At 42.2% G+C, this 22,334-nt stretch overlaps 1 protein-coding gene across 1 annotated transcript; it reads right to left on the reverse strand.

The window, feature by feature from the left end:
* Positions 1–1,218: 1,218 nt before the first annotated feature.
* On the reverse strand, positions 1,219–11,890 carry hyi (hydroxypyruvate isomerase). The gene is made up of 8 exons (XM_029707765.1): positions 11,507–11,890; positions 11,165–11,276; positions 3,299–3,413; positions 3,110–3,188; positions 2,834–2,883; positions 2,226–2,295; positions 1,898–2,032; positions 1,219–1,538 (listed from the first exon to the last, which is right to left on the reverse strand). The coding sequence occupies exons 1-8, from the start codon at positions 11,703–11,705 to the stop codon at positions 1,483–1,485; spliced, it is 816 nt and encodes a 271-aa protein (XP_029563625.1). The 5' UTR covers positions 11,706–11,890; the 3' UTR covers positions 1,219–1,482.
* Positions 11,891–22,334: the final 10,444 nt, after the last annotated feature.

Below are 22,334 nucleotides of genomic sequence, written 5' to 3' on the forward strand. Positions count from 1 at the left end.
TTGGAGGTTAGTGGTGGTATGGTAGAATGAAAAGTGGGTGAGACTTTCAGGCTAGTATGATCTAATGCCATAGTACTGTATGTACTATGGCACAACATTTTTGTAATTTTGCAGGCTTTTATCCAGAGCGACTTACAGGAGCATTTAGGGTTAAATGCCTTGCTCAAGGGCACATCAGATTTTGTCACCTAGTTGGCTCGGGGATTCGAACTAGTGACCGTTCAGTTACTGGCCCAATGCTCTTAACCGCTAGGCTACATTCCCGTTCAGCTTATGCCTCTTTACTTCACATCAGAGATCATCCACCATACATGTACATTAGAAATCTTACCTGAAGTGGATCTCATTCCCCAACCTGTGAATTGGACTGTAAACAAGTCAGTATTGTGCAACCAAGTGTTGGTAAATTAGACCTATTCTCCAACTCGTAAACCATTTATAATTGTAGGTTTTCAAATCATATGAATGAAGGAATTAAGGTGTTTCTCTCATGGATACTGTGCCTTGCCAAAGTCTAGGAATAGATTCTCAAGATCACCACAGCACACAATTCAGTCTCAAGTATTCTGCAGAGGGGAAAGATTGCTGCAATATTGGGTAATTGATTTTTTCTTCTTCCCATTGTGTCCTATAAGTGTCAAACCTGCTACCCAATTTGCCCAACTGCCATATCTTCATCCTAAAGTGTCCTAGTTTGTTTTATTTCTTAATGATGCGATCAGGGCAGTGTTATTATTATTGCAAGTGGAATCTATAGAAATTGCAATTGGACTACTGACTAGCTACATTTTGACAGGGTTGAGTGTATAGCTGGTCTGTTTACAGATTGGGCATTGGATCCAGCTTGTGTACAACATTGTAATAACAGCACCCACGCATCAGTTTAGCGATGTCATTACAATACCGTAAATAAGCCTTAAAAGTTTGCACACATTTAAAATGAAGGAAACCAAATATTGTATGAAGTTCCTTATTAAATAATAATGAAGGATTTAGATATTTATAATGGATTTCTGAGCAAGGCAATGTGTCTTTAGAAATGTTTTTGTTTTGAAGGTAAGAACACTGGATATTGAATAATGCATGATGTCAACAGTATAGGCATTATGGATTTGTATATGCTACAATAAACCTTAGTGTGTTAACTAACTTGACAGATGTGAGTATGGTACTACTGTATACATGTGGGTGTTGTGCAACATTGGGACTGGAAGTAGAGTGGGTACAACACAGGACTTTATTGTACAAAAAGACAATTGCAAACAAAGGATCTAATCATACTGCTTCTCACCACATTCTTAGTCGAAACATCAATAACAGCTATGTCAGTCAAGTGTTTAGGCTGCTGTTTAATAAGCCCATTTCACAATAATGAACTGTTTATCTGAGTTGAAATAAAGTGGAAGACTCATCAGCGATGACTGTTGCCTCTATGGAAAGGCTGGTACTGGCAACCGTTTGTATGCGTGGTCCTCTCAGCCATCACTTGTTGCGCTTCAAGTAATCTTTCACCCAACCAAGACCTTCATTTGTAGAGCCTGAAATAAGTATCAACACAATGCCATTATCATGAAGATTAAACTGGTTCTTGCCTCATTTCAATCTATAATGTAACAGTGAATTGAACTGTAGTCCCAGGGCAGTTTAGGCTGTATTTAAACAGCCAGCCCTTTTTTTCACTAATTGGTATTTTGACCAATCAGGTCAGCTCTGGAAAGGATCTGATGTGATTGGTCAAAAGACCGCTTAGTGGATAAAGTATCAGAATTGGGCTGCCTGTGTAAACGCAACCTAAAGGTAGTTCAGAGTCCCAAATGTTATCATATTCCCTACATTGTGCACTACTTTTGACTAGGGCCCTGGTCAAGAATAGTGTGCCATTTGGGATGGATCCCACCTAGTGGTTTGTATTCACAGCCGATGTATCCCTGGTAACCCATCTCCTCCAGTAGACTGAAGAGATATGGGAAGTTAATTTCTCCTGCACTGTCTGGCTCATTCCTGCTGGGCACCTGGGCTATCTGGATGTGACCTGTAAAAGAGAATAAATTGATATTTCATCACCATTAAAGTAATAACATTTTCTACAACTATCATAGGTCAATCATGTGGACATGGATGCTTGGACACCTTCTGATGTGCCCAATTTGCTGCTGATGGTATAGACTGTTTGTTTCCTGTTTAACTTGCTATCTGCACTAGTATCACAAACCAACACCACTTACCAATGAGAGGGAAATATTTTTGTATGTTCTGTGTCAAGTTGCTGTCCATTATCTGCCAGTGGAAGACATCCTGCAGCACACAGAGGGACACAAGATGGCTTCTGTCAGTAAGATTTAAGCAGTAGAATTTACAGGGATTTGAAGAACCTCTCCATATTACAAACTGCCTTAAAGCTGAGGGAATTCTCAGGTTACTGAATACAAACTAGGATAGGTTCTCCCAAGAGACAGACTTTTTGCAACAGGCAAGTCACTTCCTAGAACAAAATACTGTATGTCTAGTGGGACACAAACAAACAAGATGTTTTGTTGTTCTGTCTTCTGGCTGTATGTTTGTCTGGCTCAGCCACTGCCTAAAAGTTTGACTCAATAATTGCTTGGTGTGTATCTAAACCATTAGTTCCAAACAGAGAGAGAAAGATCTATTTAGCCATCATGCCAACTCCTTGTTACACCAAACAATGAGCAATGATGTTAAGAACACAAAGAGATCTTGGACCACTGGCCAGGCTAGGATCTGATGGCAGTAGACTAGGTAATAAAATATTACCTAGCTCTATTAATGGCATTGTTCATCATCAAGATAAACTGGCGAATGTACTACTTACCATCTGCAGTTTAATATTTGGGTGGCCAACTTTCTGCAGGATAGCAGCCGCTAGGGTGAAAGATTATTCAAATAGGTTAAACAGTATAAGTAATACAATTCCACTTGTGCAGTGAATGTTGACATTGGTTCACAAATACTCATTTAAATACTGTAAGTCTTCATTTTGATTGCTTGTCTTTATAGGGCTACGCCTAAAGCCTGGGAATGATGCTATGTTTGAATAAGTTTTGATTCCCAGGCTACCTTGCCATGGAAAAGCATCACTAGCTGTTACCCTGATGTGGACTGTCCAGGAAATATCTGGGATCTGTTATCCGTGTGTTGATTGGCTCAATCAGGCCAGTGATGCCCTCCTGAGAGAAAAAAGCACAACACAAAACGGGACTCCTTATTACAAACACTATGGGCCAGACACATATTAAACTTAGTCCTGGGCTAAAAAGCCACTTTAATGGAGATTCACATTTGAGAGGACATCGGCAGCATGTTTTAGGTTTTGTACAAAGGTGTCCTCCATTTCCACGGCAATGGTAGCTCGGTCCGCCCCCACAGGTACCCTCCCAGCCATCAAGTGGATGCTGAGGAAACATTTAATTTATGAAAGGTTATAAATACCAACACACTTCACTTTATGGCAGGATCCCCCTAATAGTCGGCCCACTTAACAAAAATATAAATCGCAACATGCAAAAATGTCAATATATGAACTAACTCAGTAAAGGAAAACAGTCAATTTAAATAAATGTATTTGGCCCTATGGATTTCACATGACTGGGCAGGGGCGCAGCCATGGGTGGGCCTGGGAAGGCATAGGCCCACCCAGTTGGGAACCAGGCCCAGTCAATCAACATTTACATTTACATTTAAGTCATTTAGCAGACGCTCTTATCCAGAGCGACTTACAAATCAAAATATGATTTTCCCCACAAAAGGGCTTTACTACAGACAAAAATACTCCTTAGGTCCATTAGCTGTCCTGGTGGCTGGTTTCAGACGATCCCACTGGTGAAGATGTGGAGGTCCTGGGCTGACGTGGTTACACATGGTCTATGGTTGTGAGGCCGGTTGGACAAAATTGCATATTTTAGAGTGTCCTTTTATTGTCCCCCAGCACAAGGTGCACCTGTGTAGTGATCATTCAGTTGAATCATCTTTTTGATATGCCACACCTGTCAGGTGGATGGATTATCTTGTCAAAGGAGAAATGCTCACTAACAGGGATGTAAACAAATTTATGCACCAAATTTTAGAGAAAAAAACATTTTTTTTTGCATATGGAACATTTCTGGGGTCTTTTTGGCGGATCATGAAACATGGGATCAACACTTTACATGTTGCATAAAGATATATAGTGCATTTGGAAAGTATTCAGACCCCTTAACTTTTCTACATTCTGTTATGTTACAGCCTTATTCTAAAGAGAATTAAATCGTTCCCCCCCCCCTCAATCTACACACAATACCCCATAATGACAAAGCAAAACCAGGTTTAGACTACTTTTGCAAATGTATTAAATAAAAACTGAAATATCACATTTAAATAAGTATTCAGACCCTTTACTCAATACTTTGTTAAAGAACCTTTGGCAGCGATTACAGACTCGAGTCTTCTTGTGTATGATGCTACAAGCTTGGCACACCTGTATTTGGGGATTTTTCCCATTCTTCTCTGCAGATCCTCAAGCTGTGACAGGTTGGAAGGGGAGCGTCGCTACACAGCTATTTTCAGGTTTCTACAGAGATGTTTGATCGGGTTCAAGTCCGGGCTTTGTCTGGGCCACTCAAGGACATTCAGAGACTTGTCCCAAAGCGACTCCTGTGTTGTCTAGTTGCCTACCCATTTTGTGGTGTACAGTATCTTAAGTCACATGGTGTATAGCTGGGCTATTCAACATACACTGAGTATACCAAACATTAGGAACACCTTCCTAATATAGAGTTGTACTCCCACCCCCTTTGGCCCTCAGAACAGCCTCAATTTGTCAGGCATGGACTCTACAAGGTGTTGAAAGCGTTCCACAGGGATGCTGGACCATGTTGACTACAAGGCCTCCCACAGTTGTGTCAAGATGGCTGTATATCCTTTGTGTACTGGACCATTCATGATACACAAGGGAAACTGTTGAGGGTGAAAAACCCAGCAGCGTTGCAGTTCTTGACACAAACCGGTGCGCCTGGCACGTCCTCCCATACCCCGTTCAAAGGCACAAATCTTGTCTTTCCCATTCATCCTCTGAATGGCACACACACAATCCATGTCTCAATTGTCTCAAGGCTTAAAAATCCTTTAACCTGTCTCCTCCCCTTCATCTACACTGATTGAAGTGGATTTAACAAGTGACATCAATAAGGGATCATAGCTTTCACCTGGTCAGTCTGTCATGGAAAGAGCAGATGTTCCTAATGCGTTGTATAATCAGCGTATATTCTTACGGGGGCCAGATTTGAAAAAGGCTATTTATTTACATTTTCTACATGGGATAACTCTTCCTAAAACCGGTATAAAAAACAATGCAAACAATTAAAATCTTATAAAGCCCTTTTATTACAATTAAATGTTGCTAAAAGTTCATTGAAGTACTTTATGATTCAGTGCATCAAATTGTTTAAATAATGGAACACATTTGTACTTAACACAGCTGATCTGCATCATATTAATACATTTCTACTTTCCTGTCAGTTTTACATACATAGCATCATCTTTTGTTTTTATTAGGAAACCTTTTATGCATGGAATATCTCAGTTGAGCAGCACCATATTTTGTTCAATTTCTTTATTTCAATATTTTCTGTCTTTTTTTACACATAGGAAAAACATTATGCATGATATCAGTTGGCCAGCATCATACAGTGCATTCAAAGTATTCAGACCCCTTACTTTGTCATGTTACAGCCTTATTCTAAAATAGATTAAACATTTAAGTCCTCATCAATCTACACACAATAACAAAGCAAAAACAGGGTTGTAGAAAAAAAAAAAAAAAAAAAAGACATACCTTATTTACATGAGAATTCAGAACCTTTGCTATGAGACCCGAAATTGAGCTCAGGTGCATCCTATTTCTATTGATAATCCTTGATGTTTCTACAACTTGGAGTCCACCTGTGGTAAATTAAATTGATTGAACATGATTTATTAAAGGTGCACACCCATCTATATAAAGGTCTCACAGTTGACAGTGCATTTCAGAGCAAAAACCAAGCCATGAGGTGGAAGGAATTGTCCGTAGACCTCCGAGACAGGATTATGTCGAGGTACATATCTGGTGATCGCTACCAAAAGCATTCTGCAGCATTGAAGGTCCCCAAGAACACAATGGCCTCCACCATTCTTAAATGGAAGAAGTTTGGAACCACTAAGACTCTTCCTAGAGCTGTCCGCAGGGCCAAACTGAGCAGTCGGGGGTGAAGGTCCTTGGTCAGGGAGGTGACCAAAAACCCGATGGTCACTCTGACAGAGCTCCAGAATTCCTCTGTGGAGATGGGAGAACGTTCCAGAAGGACAACCATCTTTGCAGCACTCCACCAATCAGGTCTTTATGGTAGAGTGGCCAGACGGAAGCCACTCCTCATTAAAAGGCACATGACAGCTCGCTTGGAGTTTGCCTAAAGGCACCTAAAGGACTCAGACTCATGAGAAACAAGATTCTCTGGTCTGATGAAACCAAGATTGAACTCTTTGGCCAGAATGCCAAGCGTCATATCTGGAGGAAACCTGGCACCATCCCTACGGTGAAGCATGGTGTTGGCAGCATCATGCTGTGGGGGATGTTTTTCAGTGGCAGGGACTGGGAGACTAGTCAGGATCAAGGGAAAGGTGAACGGAGCAAAGTACAGAAAGATCCTTGATGAAAACCTGCTCCAGAGCACTCAGGACCTCAGACTGGGGCGAAGTTTCAACTTCCAAACAGGACAAAGACCCTAAGCACACAGCCAAGACAACGCAGGAGTGGCTTCGGGACAAGTCTCTGAATGTCCTTGAGTGGCCCAGCCAGAGCCCGGACTTGAACATCTCTGGAGAGACCTGAAGATACCTGTGCAGCTACGCTCCCCATCAAGCTGACAGAGCTTAAGAGAATATGCAGAGAAGAATGGAAGAAACTCCACAAATACAGGTGTGCCAAGTATGTAGTGCCATACCCAAGAAGATTCAAAGCTGTAATCGCTGCCAAAGGTGCTTCAACAAAGTACTGGGTAAAGGGTCTGAATACTTATTTAAATGTGATAGTTTATTTTTATACATTTGCTAACATTTCTAAAAACTGTTTTTGTCAGGGAATAGATTGAGGAAAAAAATAACATTTAATCCGTTTTAGAATAAGGCTGTAACGTAACAAAATTTGGAAAAAGTCAAGGGGTTTGAATACTTTCCAAATGCACTGTATTATGTTCGATTTGTTTATCATTTCATTCTTTTTTGTCTTTTTTTATTTTTATTTTTTTTACACACATTTTATGCATGGCATATCTGTTGACTAGCTTTTCCGGAGAAGTCCCTCTATCCACGCATCAACAGACAACGGATCCCTATAACAAACTGCACCACCTCCGTGGGGACTTAACCTGTTAGGGTATAGGGGGCAGTATTTTCACGGCTGGATAAAAAAATGTACCCGATTTAATCTGGTTACTAATCCTACCCAGTAACTACAATATGCATATACTTATTATATATGGATAGAAAACACCCTAAAGTTTCTAAAACTGTTTGAATGGTGTCTGTGAGTATAACAGAACTCATTTGGCAGGCAAAACCCTGAGACAGATTCTGACAGGAAGTGGATACCTGATGTGTTGAATTGACTTTAAGCCTATACCATTGAAAAACAAAGGGGCTGAGGAATGTTTTGGCACTTCCTATTGCTTCCACAAGATGTCCCCAGCCTTTACGAAGTGTTTTGAGTCTTCTACTCTGAGATCTGACTGAAGAAGAGCCTTGGAACGGCGATGGCCCATTAGACACCTTGCGCGCGAGTTGATGGTGGGTACTCTCATTCCGAAACGTTTTAAAAGAGAACCCAATGGTCCGCCTTGAATTTTATTCATGTTCTGGTTAAAAAAGGCCCTAATGATTTATGCGATACAACGTTTGACATGTTTGAACGAACGTAAATATATTTTTTCCGTTCTTGAAGTGAAGTCCGGCTGGCTTAGATCATGTGCTACAACACGGAGGTTTTTAGACATAAATGATGAGCTTTTTTGAACAAAACTACATTCGTTATGGACCTGGGATTCTTTGGAAGTGACATCTGATGAAGAGAATCAAAGGTAATGGATTATTTACATAGTATTTTCGATTTTAGATCTCTCCAACATGGCGGTTAGTCTGTATCGCAATGCATATTTTTCTGGCGCAGTGCTCAGATTATTGCAAAGTGTGATTTCCCAGTAAGGTTAATTTTAAATCTGGCAAGTCCATTGCGTTCAAGAGATGTAAATCTATAATTCTTTGAATGACAATATATTTTACCAATGTTTTCTAATATTAATTAATTATTTTGTTGTCATGACTTGACTGCCGGTATTGGAGGGAAACGATTTCCTGAACATCAACGCCATAGTAAAACGCTGTTTTTAGATATAAATATGAACTTGATAGAACTAAAAATGCATGCATTGTCTAACATAATGTCCTAGGAGTGTCATCTGATGGAGATTGTAAAAGGTTAGTGCATAATTTTAGCTGATTTTATGGTTTTGGTGACGCCTGTCTTTGAATCGACAATGCATTACACACAGCTATTATCAATGTACTCTCCTAACATAACCTAACTTTATGCTTTCCCCGTAAAACCTTTTTGAAATCGGACAACGTGGTTAGATTAAGAAGATGTTTATCTTTCAAAGGCTGTAAGTTAGTTGTATGTTTGAGAAATTTGAATTTTGACATTTATTTGGTTTCAAATTTGCCGCTCTTGAAATGCACCTGCTGTTGATAGGGTGCGCCACGGGTGGCACGCTAACGTCCCACATAGCCCCAAGAAGTTTTAACTGAAACGTAACTTTGCAAGAAGATTTGATGAGTTTATCTAAAAACTACGACATCACGGGAGTGATCTGTACTGATGATGACTGAATATAGTTGTGCGGTGTAGGGAAATGTCAATACTTTCTGGGTAAGTCTCTAAGAGCTTTCCACACCTGTATTCTGCACCATTTGCCAATTATTCTTTTAAAAATACTTCAAACTCTGTCAAATTGGTTGTTGATCATTGCTAGACAACCATTTTTCACGTCTTGCCATAGATTTTCAAGCAGATTTAAGTCAAAACTAACTTAGCCACTCAGGAACATTCAGTCTTCTTGGTAAGCAACTCGTGTAGATTTGGCCTTGTGTTTTAGGTTATTTTAGCAGTTGTGGCTGCTTTGCGTGATGTATTGTTGTCTCTACCTTCTTGCCTTTTGTGCTGTTGTCTGTGCCAAATAATGTTTGAACCATGTTGTGCTACTGCCATGTTGTGCTGCTGCCATGTGTTGCTGCCATTCTATGTTCTTGTCTTAGGTCTCTCTTTATAATAGTGTTGTCTCTTGTCGTGGTGTATTTTGTCTTATATTTTTTATCCCAGCCCCCGTCCCCTTAGGAGGCCTTTTGCCTTATGGTAGGCAGTCATTGTAAATATGAATGTTCTTAAACTGACTTGCCTAGTTAAATAAAGGTTAACCTCTATTGTCCTGCTAAATGTGAATTAATCTCCCAGTGTCTGGTGAAAAGCATACAGAACCAGGTTTTCCTCTACGATTTTGCCAGTGCTTACCTCCATTCCGTAAAATGTTTATCCTGAACAATTACAAGCATACCCCATAACATGATGCAGCCACCACTATGCTTGAAAATAGGGAGAGTGGTACTCATTAATGTGTTGTATTGGATTTGCCCCAAACATAACACTTTGTATTCAAGACAAAAAGTGCAAACAGGATGCATGTTTAGGAATATTTAACTCTGTACAGGCTTCCTTTTCATTCTGTCAATTAGGTTATTATTGTGGAGTAACTACAATGATGATCCATCCTCAGTTTTCTACTATCACAGCCATTAAACTCAAACTATTTTAAAGTCACCATTGGCATCATGGTGAAATCCTTGCCTTCCTCTCCGGCAACTGAGTTAGGAAAGATGCCTGTATCTTTGCAGTGACTGGGTGTATTGATACACCATCCAAAGTGTAATTAATAACTTGCTCAAAGGGATATTAAATGTCTGCTTTTTTTGTTACCCATCCACCAGTAGGTGCTCTTCTTTGCGAGGCATTGGAAAACCTCCCTGGTCTTTGTGATTGAATCTGTGTTTGAAATTCACTGCTCAAATGAGGGACCTTACAGATAATTGTATGTGTGGGGTAAAAAGATGAGGCAGTCATTCAAAAATGTAATATTATGTTGTATTATGATGTAACACTATTATTGCACACAGTGAGTCCATGAAACTTATTTTGTGACTTGTTAAGCAAATGTTTACTCCTGAACTTATTTAGGCCATAACAAAGGGGTTAAATACTTACATTTCACCTTTTCATTTTTAATTAATTTGTAAACATGTCTAGAAACATAATTCCACTGACATTATGGGGTATTGTGTGTAGGCCAGTGACAAAAATGCTAATTGAATCCATTTTAATCCGTCAAAATGTGGAAAAGGGGGTGTGATTACTTTCTGAAGGCACTGTACCGGTTGGCTTTCCGGTGGCAGAAATCGCAGAGAAAAGCAACCATCTCCACCCTAAGCTCACATACTGGCTGCCCTCGAGAGCATTATTACCCTTGCTTAGCCACCGAACATCATTATGCAAAAGTAGATCATGATGCTCAGCAGACTACGAAGCAAGCGATGTTGCAGGCTAGATGTTGATCAGATAAAGTTTATGATAGCCATAACTGAGTCCATGGTGTTTTAACTTATCGTGGAGTTAAGAGCAAAGCACACTCTGTATCAGGTAGTGTAGTGATCTCATCTGCAGTGAATGCGCAGATAGGCGGGCAAACAGACCCTGTACCCCTGTTAGCAGCTCTGATTGGCTATAACTGGTATGTTGGGTGACATTGATTAACAGCACTTAATGGGCTGAACTACAGGAAAATAGATTCTCCCATTGGAGAATATTGAACGAGTGCTCCCTTTGGTACTAAACAACATCACAGTTCTGCATTTGTTTGCTGATAAAAATGTTTTTCTTCAGAATTGATCAAAGAGCCATTCTACAATTGATAAACTGGGCGCCAGTTGAATAGCCCTGGTGTACAGTGAAGCTGTTTCAGTCACCTGATGCATAGTGTAGTAGGCTTCAGATGAGCTGTGCTCTCAATCAATATGTGTGTGTCACTCTCACCTCCTGCAGTCCAGAGCCTTGGCGTACTGCATGGCCAAGTCCAGACCCTTTCTGAAGTCCTCCTCTCTGCCAGGAACAGCACCCAGACCAAGATCACCTGCCTTAGCATCTCCTACAAAACAGTTGTCAAGTCAATGTTCAGAATAAATAGTGGCACATTCTTGTGGATCAGTAGGAGGCATATGTTTACATATAGGTAACGTTAGGTTGAGTTTCCTTCCAAATGTATTTTTTTTAATTTATTTTGTGTCATGTATATAGCTAGTACAGTAGCCTGGGCTGCTGTCAACACTAACATGATTATAGCTAGCTGGCTGCACCAGTAACCCTTCTCTGTCTTACCAAGGGGTGTGTTGATCAGCACCACATCAACCCCAGTAGCATTCTTGACTCTCTGGAGCTCCTGTAAGTCAGAGTCATACAGCCATGCCACCTCCACAGCCTGAAACCCAGCCGATGCAGCAGCATATATTCTCTGGGTAAACTCTGGCAGATCCGTAAACAACCACGAAAGATTCGCGCAGAATTTTAATGGGGGCATGTTTCTTGTGGGGTGGGCAAGCTAACGTTAGTCTGCTTGCTAATGTTCAATGGGACAAACGCTCTAAGTAGCTAGCTAGAATAGCAGGATTAAAACTCAAGGTCCATTGTCTCAGCTGTCACCTGATGTTGTTTGTTTCTCATGTGATGTCAAATATTGATATAACCGAGCTGCCAGACTGGAGTGCTAGCTAGCTAGTAAAGTTCATTCTTTCTACTGCGACTCATATGTTGCACATGCGCACAACGAAACAAATTGTTTGACAACCCGACGCGCGTGCACTTCCGTGGCAAATTATCAAATCAGTTTTCCAGGAAATTGTGCTACTTTGAGAACTTTGTCGCTATTTAGACTGTCGTTATGGTTATACCTATTTCCAACCCTTTTTCCATAAAACATATTAATGCATTAGCACTGTTGCACATCAAGCTATAACGGTGACAAAGCACAGGAAAACGACTTTAGGCGCTCTAGAACGCATTAGATAAATTCGGTCGGAGGTAGGTGGTTTAAACTGCATTCCATTGTCTACGTTGCTTATGGAAAACAAAACCAAGGGAAGTGTTTTACACATGCTCAGTTCTTAGGACTCGAGCGCTGCGGAAGTGGACATTTGTAATGAAAGTTATGGAACTCCCTTATGTCCTTCTGTTATGGGGAAAAGACCACAGTGAAACTGACATTAAATGTTGAGAATGATACATTTTCGTCTGTTGGCCATCAATTAGCCTATTGATTTCTATGCCTTTTTATATGTTGAAATGACGATATCACTGGAGTCCTTGCAAATCAATTTGTTTCACTTCTGTAGCCTACCTGGAGCTGGCAAACGGATTTAATAAATAGCCTATAACGTCAGTTTATTGTTATTATGCAATTATTAATGGCCATATTTAGTTAATGAAATTGGAAGTTATTGTGATCATGGTCACAGTTCTTTTGTAATTTTTTATTTATTTCACCTTTATTTAACCAGGTAGGCAAGTTGAGAACAAGTTCTCATTTACAATTGCGACCTGGCCAAGATAAAGCAAAGCAGTTCGACACATACAACACAGAGTTACACATGGAGTAAAACAAACATACAGTCAATAATACAGTAGAAAAATAAGTCTATATACAATGTGAGCAAATGAGGTGAGATAAGGGAGGTAAAGGCAAAAAAAGGCCATGGTGGCAAAGTAAATATGTATGCATTCACTACTTACTGTAAGTCGCTCTGGATAAGAGCTGCCAAATGTCTGCCAAATGACTTAACGTCTGCCAAATGACTAAAATGTAAATGTAAATGTAAATACAATATAGCAAGTAAAACACTGGAATGGTAGATTTGTAGTGGAAGAAAGTGCAAAGTAGAAATAGAAATAATAGGGTGCAAAGGAGCAAAATAAATAAATACATTAGGGGAAGAGGTAGTTGTTTGGGCTAAATTATAGATGGGCTATGTACAGGTGCAGTAATCTGTGAGCTGCTCTGACAGCTGGTGTTTAAAGCTAGTGAGGGAGATAAGTGTTTCCAGTTTCAGAGATTTTTGTAGTTCATTCCAGTCAGTGGCAGCAGAGAACTGGAAGGAGAGAAGGCCAAAGGAGGAATTGGCTTTGGGGGTGACCAGAGAGATATACCTGCTGGAGCACATGCTACAGGTGGATGCTGCTATGGTGACCAGTGAGCTGAGATAACGGGGGACTTTACCTAGCAGGGTCTTGTAGATGACCTGGAGCGAGTGGGTTTGGCGACGAGTTTGAAGCGAGGGCCAACCAATGAGAGCGTACAGGTCGCAGTGGTGGGTGGTATATAGGACTTTGGTGACAAAACGGATGGCACTGTGATAGACTGCATCCAGTTTATTGAGTAGAGTGTTGGAGGCTATTTTGTAAATGACATCGCCGAAGTCGAGGATCGGTAGGATGGTCAGTTTTACGAGGGTATGTTTGGCAGCATGAGTGAAGGATGCTTTGTTGCGAAATAGGAAGCCAATTCTAGATTTAACTTTGGATTGGAGATGTTTGATGTGAGTCTGGAAGGATAGCTTACAGTCTAACCAGACACCTAGGTATTTGTAGTTGTCCACATATTCTAAGTCAGAAGCGTCCAGAGTAGTGATGCTGGACGTGCGGGCGGGCAGGTGCAGGTAGCGATCGGTTGAAGAGCATGCATTTAGTTTTACTTGTATTTAAGAGCAGTTGGGGGCCATGGAAGGAGAGTTGTATGGCATTGAAGCTCGTCTGGAGGGTTGTTAACACAGTGTCCAAAGAAGGGCCAGAAGTATACAGAATGGTGCCGTCTGTGTAGAGGTGGATCAGAGACTCACCAGCAGCAAGAGCGACATCATTGATGTATACAGAGAAAAGAGCTGGCCCAAGAATTGAACCCTGTGGCACCCCCATAGAGACTACCAGAGGCCCGGACAACAGGCCATCCGATTTGGCACATTGAACTCTATCAGAGAAGTAGTTGGTGAACCAGGCGAGGAAATCATTTGAGAAACCAAGGCTATTGAGTCTGCCGATGAGGATGTGGTGATTGACAGAGTCGAAAGCCTTGGCCAGGTCAATGAATTACGGCAGCGCAGTATTGTTTCTTATCGATGGTGGTTACGATATAGCGGAGAAGGTGCGGTGGGATTCGAAATGGTCGGTAATCTGTTTGTTGACTTGGCTTTTGAAGACCTTAGAAAGGCAGGGTAGGATAGATATAGGTCTGTAGCAGTTTGGGTCAAGAGTGTCCCCTCCTTTGAAGAGGGGGATGACAGCAGCTGCTTTCCAATCTTTTGGAATCTCAGACGACACGAAACAGAGGTTGAACAGGCTAGTAATAGGGGTTGCAACAATTTCGGCAGATCATTTTAGAAAGAAAGGGTCCAGATTGTCTAGCCCGGCTGATTTGTGGGGGTCCAGATTTTGCAGCTCTTTCAGAACATCATCTGACTGGATTTGGGAGAAGGAGAAATGGGGAAGGCTTTGGCGAGTAGCTGTGGGGGGTGCAGTGCTGTTGACCGCGGTAGGGGTAGCCAGGTGGAAAGCATGGCCAGCCGTAGAAAAATGCTTATTGAAATTCTCAATTATAGTGGATTTATCGGAGGTGACAGAGTTTCCTATCCTCAGTGCAGTGGGCAGCTGGGAGGAGGTGTTCTTATTCTCCATGGACTTTACAGTGTTCCAGAATGTTTTTGAGTTTGTGTTGCAGGAAGCAAATTTCTGCTTGAAAAAGCTAGCCTTGGCTTTTCTAACTGCCTGTGTATATTGGTTTCTAACTTCCCTGAAAAGTTGCATATCACGGGGGCTGTTCGATGCTAATGCAGAACGCCGCAGGATGTTTTTGTATTGGTTAAGGGCAGTCAGGTCTGGAGAGAACCAAGGGCTATATCTGTTCATGGTTCTAAATTTCTTGAATGGGGCCTGCTTATTTAAGATGGTGAGGAAGGCATTTAAAAAAAATAACCCGGCATCCTCTACTGACGGGATGAGGTCAATATCCTTCCAGGATACCCGGGCCAGGTCGATTAGAAAGGCTTGCTCGCTGAAATGTTTCAGGGAGCGTTTGACAGTGATGAGTGGAGGTCGTTTGACCGCTGACCCGTTACGAATGCAGGCAATGAGGCAGTGGTCGCTGAGATCTTGGTTGAAAACAGCATTTAGGTGTATTTAGAGGGCAAGTTGGTTAGGATGATATCTATGAGGGTGCCCGTGTTTACGGCTTTGGGGTGGTACCTGGTAGGTTCATTGATCATTTATGTGAGATTGAGGGCATCAAGCTTAGATTGTAGGATGGCTGGGGTGTTGTCCCAGTTTAGGTCACCTAGCAGCACGAGCTGCCGACAGACACTTCAGAACAAACTTCCTTTCGATTTTTTTGGGGGGGACTATCTGTTGTTCCATGTAGTGAATATGTTTTTCAATGTGTTTGTATGCGCTAATTATCAACTAATTGTTTTAAATATTTTTTTTAGACTTCAAGGGTTCTTAAAAATCCAAATCAAATAGCTAAATTTAAATGATTCTTGGTATGACCTTAAAACGATTCCATAAAGCTTAGTAGAAGCACTTCTTACCTCGAAATGACCTCACTGTTCATGTTGAATAAAAATGTGTCCGTCAATTTGAACTAAGCCAGCTGCTAAATTGTTCATCTTACACCTTGCGTAGGCTACTGTAGGCTATCTGAAATTAGATGTAGGCCTGTCAGGGGCTATAGGCTACCTGCTTCTAGCTAACCAAACCATGGCAAAGTTGAATTACAATCATAAACCCAGATTTTAGTCATTAGGCCTAGCCTATATCTATTGAAATGACAAGTCAATCTCGCAAATAGGCCATTTATAACGGTTTGTAGTCTTAACATCTGGTACATAATAATGGCACAATTGCCATAAAATAGTCTTCGTTTTTTAATGTTTAGTAAGGGCGAATTATCTTTTCACTTGCGACATATTCAAATTCCTTTATTAGTCACATTATCTGGCAATAATTATTTAGCTTCTAAGGTCATTAGAAGTTAAGTTTCCTTTTTAATTTGCTTAATAACGTTATGGAAAAAGAGTTTATTAGCTAAATGTGGGAACTCTTCTCTTTTCTGCGATAAAAAAACATTAGGCCAGTTTTCAGGCCTTGTGGGCGGGTTTTCAGTAGTCAACAGGGTTAGCTAGGCCTGGCAGCCCTGTTGACAGCAGTAGTTGTCACCAATAAATATGTGTTGCTCACTACGAATTGTACTTGGCTATACACTGTGACAACAATTGTCTGACTTTTTTTCTATAATAACTTATATGAGTCTTGATTGCTTTTGCATCAGCAGCATCCCTTTCCCTCAAATGGTGGGATCCACTGTGGTCTATGAAATGGCAAGGAATGCTATGCTATGAGGTAGAGCGATGCTTGAGTAAATCTCTCTATTTTCATCTCAAGTGGTGTGAAGTAGCTCGCGGGTCTGCGTACCCACATCCACACCAGTCAGAGCTGGCCCTAGCCATTTTAGAGCCACCACTCTTGACAGCGGATACATTTCCTGCAATTCGAGAAAATGTTGCAGTTTTAAAGATGCACTATGCACAAAATCTCTCCGCCATTGCCTGATTGCTAAAATTGTAATAGTTCACTTAATTTCAGTTTGTGACAAAACAAGCAAGTATAATGTAGAGAAACATCTAAACCGCTTTGAAATGTACTTTCCATAACCCAAAATATTGTATTTTCAGCTCTTTGAAGCAGAAGCCGGTGTGCAAAACCTTAAGTAAAAGATGCAAAAACTAAACTTAAGAACGGGAAGCATAGAAATACCCATATAGAACAGATGCTTCTTAGACTTGCTTTCAATGACAATGACAGATCTATGACAAAGTTTTTTATGTGAATTTGGTCGGGTTCACAAATGTTACATATTCCAACTTTAAAGCAAGTTTGCTGCAATTCTACACATTTTGCCATGGGCGGACAGAAGATTTAGCAATTTATAATGCAATTCTGCACATTTTGCCACGGGGTGGAAATACATTTTTAAGTTGTACAGTTAATTTACATTTACATTTTACATTTACGTCATTTAGCAGACGGTCTTATCCAGAACGACTTACAAATTGGTGCGTTCACCTTATGATATCCAGTGGAACAACCACTTTACAATAGTACATCTATATCTTTTTTTGGGGGGGGGGGGTTAGAAGGATTACTTAATCCTATCCCAGGTATTCCTTAAAGAGGTGGGGTTTCAGGTGTCTCCGGAAGGTGGTGATTGGCTCCGCTGTCCTGGCGTCGTGAGGGAGCTTGTTCCACCATTGGGGTGCCAGAGCAGTGAACAGTTTTGACTGGGCTGAGTGGGAACTGTGCTTCCGCAGAGGTAGGGAGGCGAGCAGGCCAGAGGTGGATGAACGCAGTGCCCTTCTTTGGGTGTAGGGACTGATCAGAGCCTGAAGGTATGGAGGTGCCATTCCCCTCACAGCTTGGTAGGCAGATGCGAGCTTCAACTGGAAGCCAGTGGAGTGTGCGGAGGAGCGGGGTGACGTGAGAGAACTTGGGAAGGTTGAACACCAGACGGGCTGCGGCGTTGTGGATGAGTTGTAGGGGTTTAATGGCTCAGGCAGGGAGCCCCGCCAACAGCGAGTTGCAGTAATCCAGACGGGAGATGACAAGTGCCTGGATTAGGACCTGCGCCGCTTCCTGTGTGAGGCAGGGTCGTACTCTGCGAATGTTGTAGAGCATGAACCTACAGGATCAGGTCACCGCCTTGATGTTAGCGGAGAACAACAGGGTGTTGTCCAGGGTCACGCCAAGGCTCTTAGCACTCTGGGAGGAGGACACAATGGAGTTGTCAACCGTGATGGCGAGATCATGGAACGGGCCGTCCTTCCCCGGGAGGAAGAGCAGCTCCGTCTTGCCGAGGTTCAGTTTGAGGTCGTGATCATCCACACTGATATGTCTGCCAGACATGCAGAGATGCGATTCGCCACCTGGTTATCAGAAGGGGGAAAGGAGAAGATTCATTGTGTCTCGTCTGCGTAGCAATGATAGGAGAGACCATGTGAGGATATGACAGAGCCAAGTGACTTGGTGTATAGCGAGAATAGGAGAGGGCCTAGAACTGAGCCCTGGGGGACACCAGTGGTGAGAGCACGTGGTGCAGAGACAGATTCTTGCCACGCCACCTGGTAGGAGCGACCTGTCAGGTAGGACGCAATCCAAGAGTGAGCCGCGCCGGAGATGCCCAGCTCGGAGAGGGTGGAGAGGAGGATCTGATGGTTCTCAAAGGCAGCAGATAGGTCTAGAAGGATGAGAGCAGAGGAGAGAGAGTTAGCTTTAGCAGTGCGGAGAGCCTCCGTGACACAGAGAAGAGCAGTCTCAGTTGAATGATCAGTCTTGGAACCAGACTGATTTGGATCAAGAAGGTCATTCTGAGAGAGATAGCAAGAGAGCTGGCCAAGGACGGCACGCTCAAGAGTTTTGGAGAGAAAAGAAAGAAGGGATACTGGTCTGTAGTTGTTGACATCGGAGGGATCGAGTGTAGATTTTTTGAGAAGGGGTGCAACTCTCGCTGTCTTGAAGACGGAAGGGACGTAGCCAGCGGTCAAGGATGAGTTGATGAGCGAGGTGAGGTAAGGGAGAAGGTCTCCGGAAATGGTCTGGAGAAGAGAGGAGGGGATAGGGTCAAGCAGGCAGGTTGTTGGGCGGCCGGCCGTCACAAGTCGCAAGATTTCATCTGGAGAGAGAGCGGAGAAAGAGGTCAAAGCATAAGGTAGGGCAAAGTGAGCAGGACCAGCGGTGTCGTTTGACTTAACAAGCGAGGATCGGATGTCGTCAACCTTCTTTTCAAAATGGTTGACAAAGTCATCCGCAGAGAGGGAGGAGGGGGGAGGGGGGGGGGATTTTCCTGCGATTCGACAAATTTCCTGCGATTCGACAAATTTTGCCATAGGGTGAAGAGAAATGTTTGACGTTTTTAATAAATATGATATCTAAGTGAGAGTGACTAACATAATCAATGGGGGGCCCAGGTTGGTAATTCGACCATGATTACCACAAGTTTAAATAGCCGGCTAGACTAACTTACCAATCTAAAACATTTTAGCTGACATGGGCTAACTGAGAGACTGTCACTGAGTGACATAACAAAAGAAAACTGCTGATTCACAACCAAATGTAGAAACACACTTTGCATTGACCTGTTCTACTTTACACAGTGAATGCAATAAACTTGATTCATTTTTCCCAGTCAGGTGACAAATTGTCCTCTCTGTCACGCCCTGATCTGTTCCACCTGTCCTTGTGCTTGTCTCCACCCCCTCCAGGTGTCGCCAAATTATCCCTGTGTATTTATACCTGTGTTCTCTGTCTGTTTGTTCGTCTTGTTCGTTCAAGCTTACCAGCGTTTTTCCTGTCAGCTCCTATCGTTTCCCAGCCTCTCTTTGCTAGTCCTCCCGGTTTGACCTTTGCCTGTCCTGACCCTGTACCCGCCCGCCTGACCTCTCTGCCTGACCCTGAGCCTGCCTCCCATCCTGTACCTTTGCTCCACCTCTGGATTACTGAACCCTGCCTGTCCCTGACCCTGAGTCCGCCTGCCGTCCTGTACCATTGCCTTACCCTGGATTTTCGACCCCTGCCTGCCTTGACCTGTCTTGCCTGCTCCTGTTGCTACAATAAACAGTGTTACTTCAACAGTCTGCATCTGGGTATTACCTTGATTCCTGATACTCTCAGTCCCCTCTGTGGCTTCGTCAGTCAGTCACTCTCTGATCTCCAGCCTCTGTTTTCTCTCTGTCATTCATTTAGCACTATAGTGGCAGCAGGGTTTGTTGCTAAGCAATAGAATCTGCTTCCTAATTGCAGACATTGTTATGCTCCACAACTGTGCCTTTGTTTGTTTCCCCTCTCTAAAGGCTAGACTAGTGGAATTGGCAGAGGTGCTGACTCCTTCTGACATAGAAAAGCTGCATTTAAATTAGAAACACCCTTCTTCACTCTGCCAGACACCCTGGGCAGCAGCTGATTGCTCAAAGAAGGTAACTTACATTGATATTTTAGTCATTTAGCAGATGCTCTTATCCAGAGCGACTCACAATTAGTGCGTTCATATAGCTAGGTCAGACAACCGCATATCACAGTCTTATTTATTAAGTCCCTCAATAAAGTGGTTATCAGCAAAGGCAGTACTATTAGGAAAAGGTAAAAAAAAAATGGGCGGACTCAACTCGTAGGGCAGACTAATTTCCTATTGTCCTGGCTGGTTCATATTACTAGATTATCATTTGAATGACAAGTAAAATCTGGTAGATAGAAAATCTGGAACATTCTCCTTGAGAACATACCTTGCATGTACAGCGATGACGACTTCATACATTTGAGGCCATCTCACCCATTGACTTTGTTGACTTCCAGATACCATAGCCCTAAAGGATTCTGTTAATTTCTTACAGACCAGCTGAAGCACAGTATTTTTTGGTTAAACCCATACGCCCCAGTGACAGTCATTCTATGGCCACTGCCACCTTAGGCTAGAGGTAGCCTAAAAAACAGACCTCCTCCCAAGATGGTTCTAATGAAACCACCTCCATCTGCGTCCCAAATGGCACCCTATTCTCTACATATTGCATTAAGGGCCCTGGTCAAAAGTAGTGCAGTATATAGGGAAAGGATTCCATTTGGGATGCTGCCCCAGAAAAGAGGTGTAGGGCTGCCCTGGGCCCGGGGGGGGGGGGGCACTGGTACAGGAAACTGACAAGCGGACCACACAGACCTCATACGTCCTAGCACTAAGAAGTCTACTTTGGGGTGACAAAAAGAAACCTAGGGCCTTTATTGATTTCATTCTTCAGGCTGATGTTTCTAACGGTGATAGATGTTTACAACATTAATGCTGCAGTGGAGAGAGGGGGAGGATTTAGGGTTCAGGTAGAGAGAGCAATGTACAGCTGTATTATGTAGCTTCTTAGCTTCTATATGTAGCCTACGAGATCTTCTCTTGTCCCTTGCTTTTGTTAGGTGGCCAATGTTAAGCATAGGCCATTGTTCACATGTTCCAAGTAAGACAAAATGCACATGCATTATCATTTGGAGTGTTCATAACAATCTGGGTTTGGGGTACTTACAAGGCTTATTCTGTACATTTGTGGATCTTTTGTTTCCACATCACATGCTTAGAGAGTATGCAGCTGACTTCTGCTAATCATACTATCCTACGATACAACCCAGATTTCATCAATTAATGCATCCTTTCATGGATGTGTGGTTTTATTGATGGAAAACCTTTGTTACATTTTCAGGGAATTGGATGACTTTTTCATCCAAAATAACACTGCTATTACACCTGTGCTCTGCTGTTAGTAATAGCATCCCATATTTCACATTCATTGTTGTTCCATGAACACCTTCTGTGGTTTGTAATACAACAATGCATTGTGCTCCCAGTGAGCACCTGATCATTCATAATAAGGCAGCCTTCAAATGATATTTCCGTCAGTGGACCTGTTGGAAGAGAAAATCCTCTCCCATCTTATTACATTCAGGGTCTGCAGAGAGAGAGAGAGAGAGTATATGAGCTACCTTCCTAGGCTGAATCCCAAAAAGCACCCTTTTTCCTGCAGAAAAGGATCTGGTCAATAGTTGTGCACTATATAGTGAATAGGGTGGCAATAGGGACGCAGCCATAACAGCCCTTCCTGCTGCAACCTAACCTGAATTATAAACAGGGCTATGGAACTCCGCCACCGACGGAACCAAATAGGTGAATAATAATATCCCAAGCAACATTAAAATTAATCATGGTAGGAAATGGATTTTCCCTGTAAGGGGGGGGGGGGTTGAAGCTAATCCTGGGCCATATTTGATACATGGCAAATGTCACCAGGAGTGAGACAACAAGAGCAGAATTGTCCCTCATTGCATTTGATAGGGGAACAATCTGCCCCTTGCCAGTTATGTAAAACACTGTGTCTAAAGATGAGGTGTTCATATTCATTTTGGTTACTAATGATGATTATTATTGCCAAAGGTCATTCAATGTTCAGCTTGTTGCTTTGCAGATGTTCTATTCTATCCTAGGTCACTAGTTATGCAAAGTGTGTATGAATACAGATCCAAATCGATTTATTTTGAATAACAAAAGCAGATAATACCCTTTTTGGTAACACTTATAAGTACTATT

This window comes from Salmo trutta, chromosome 22 (assembly GCF_901001165.1).
Source record: "Salmo trutta chromosome 22, fSalTru1.1, whole genome shotgun sequence".
NCBI lineage: Eukaryota > Metazoa > Chordata > Actinopteri > Salmoniformes > Salmonidae > Salmo > Salmo trutta.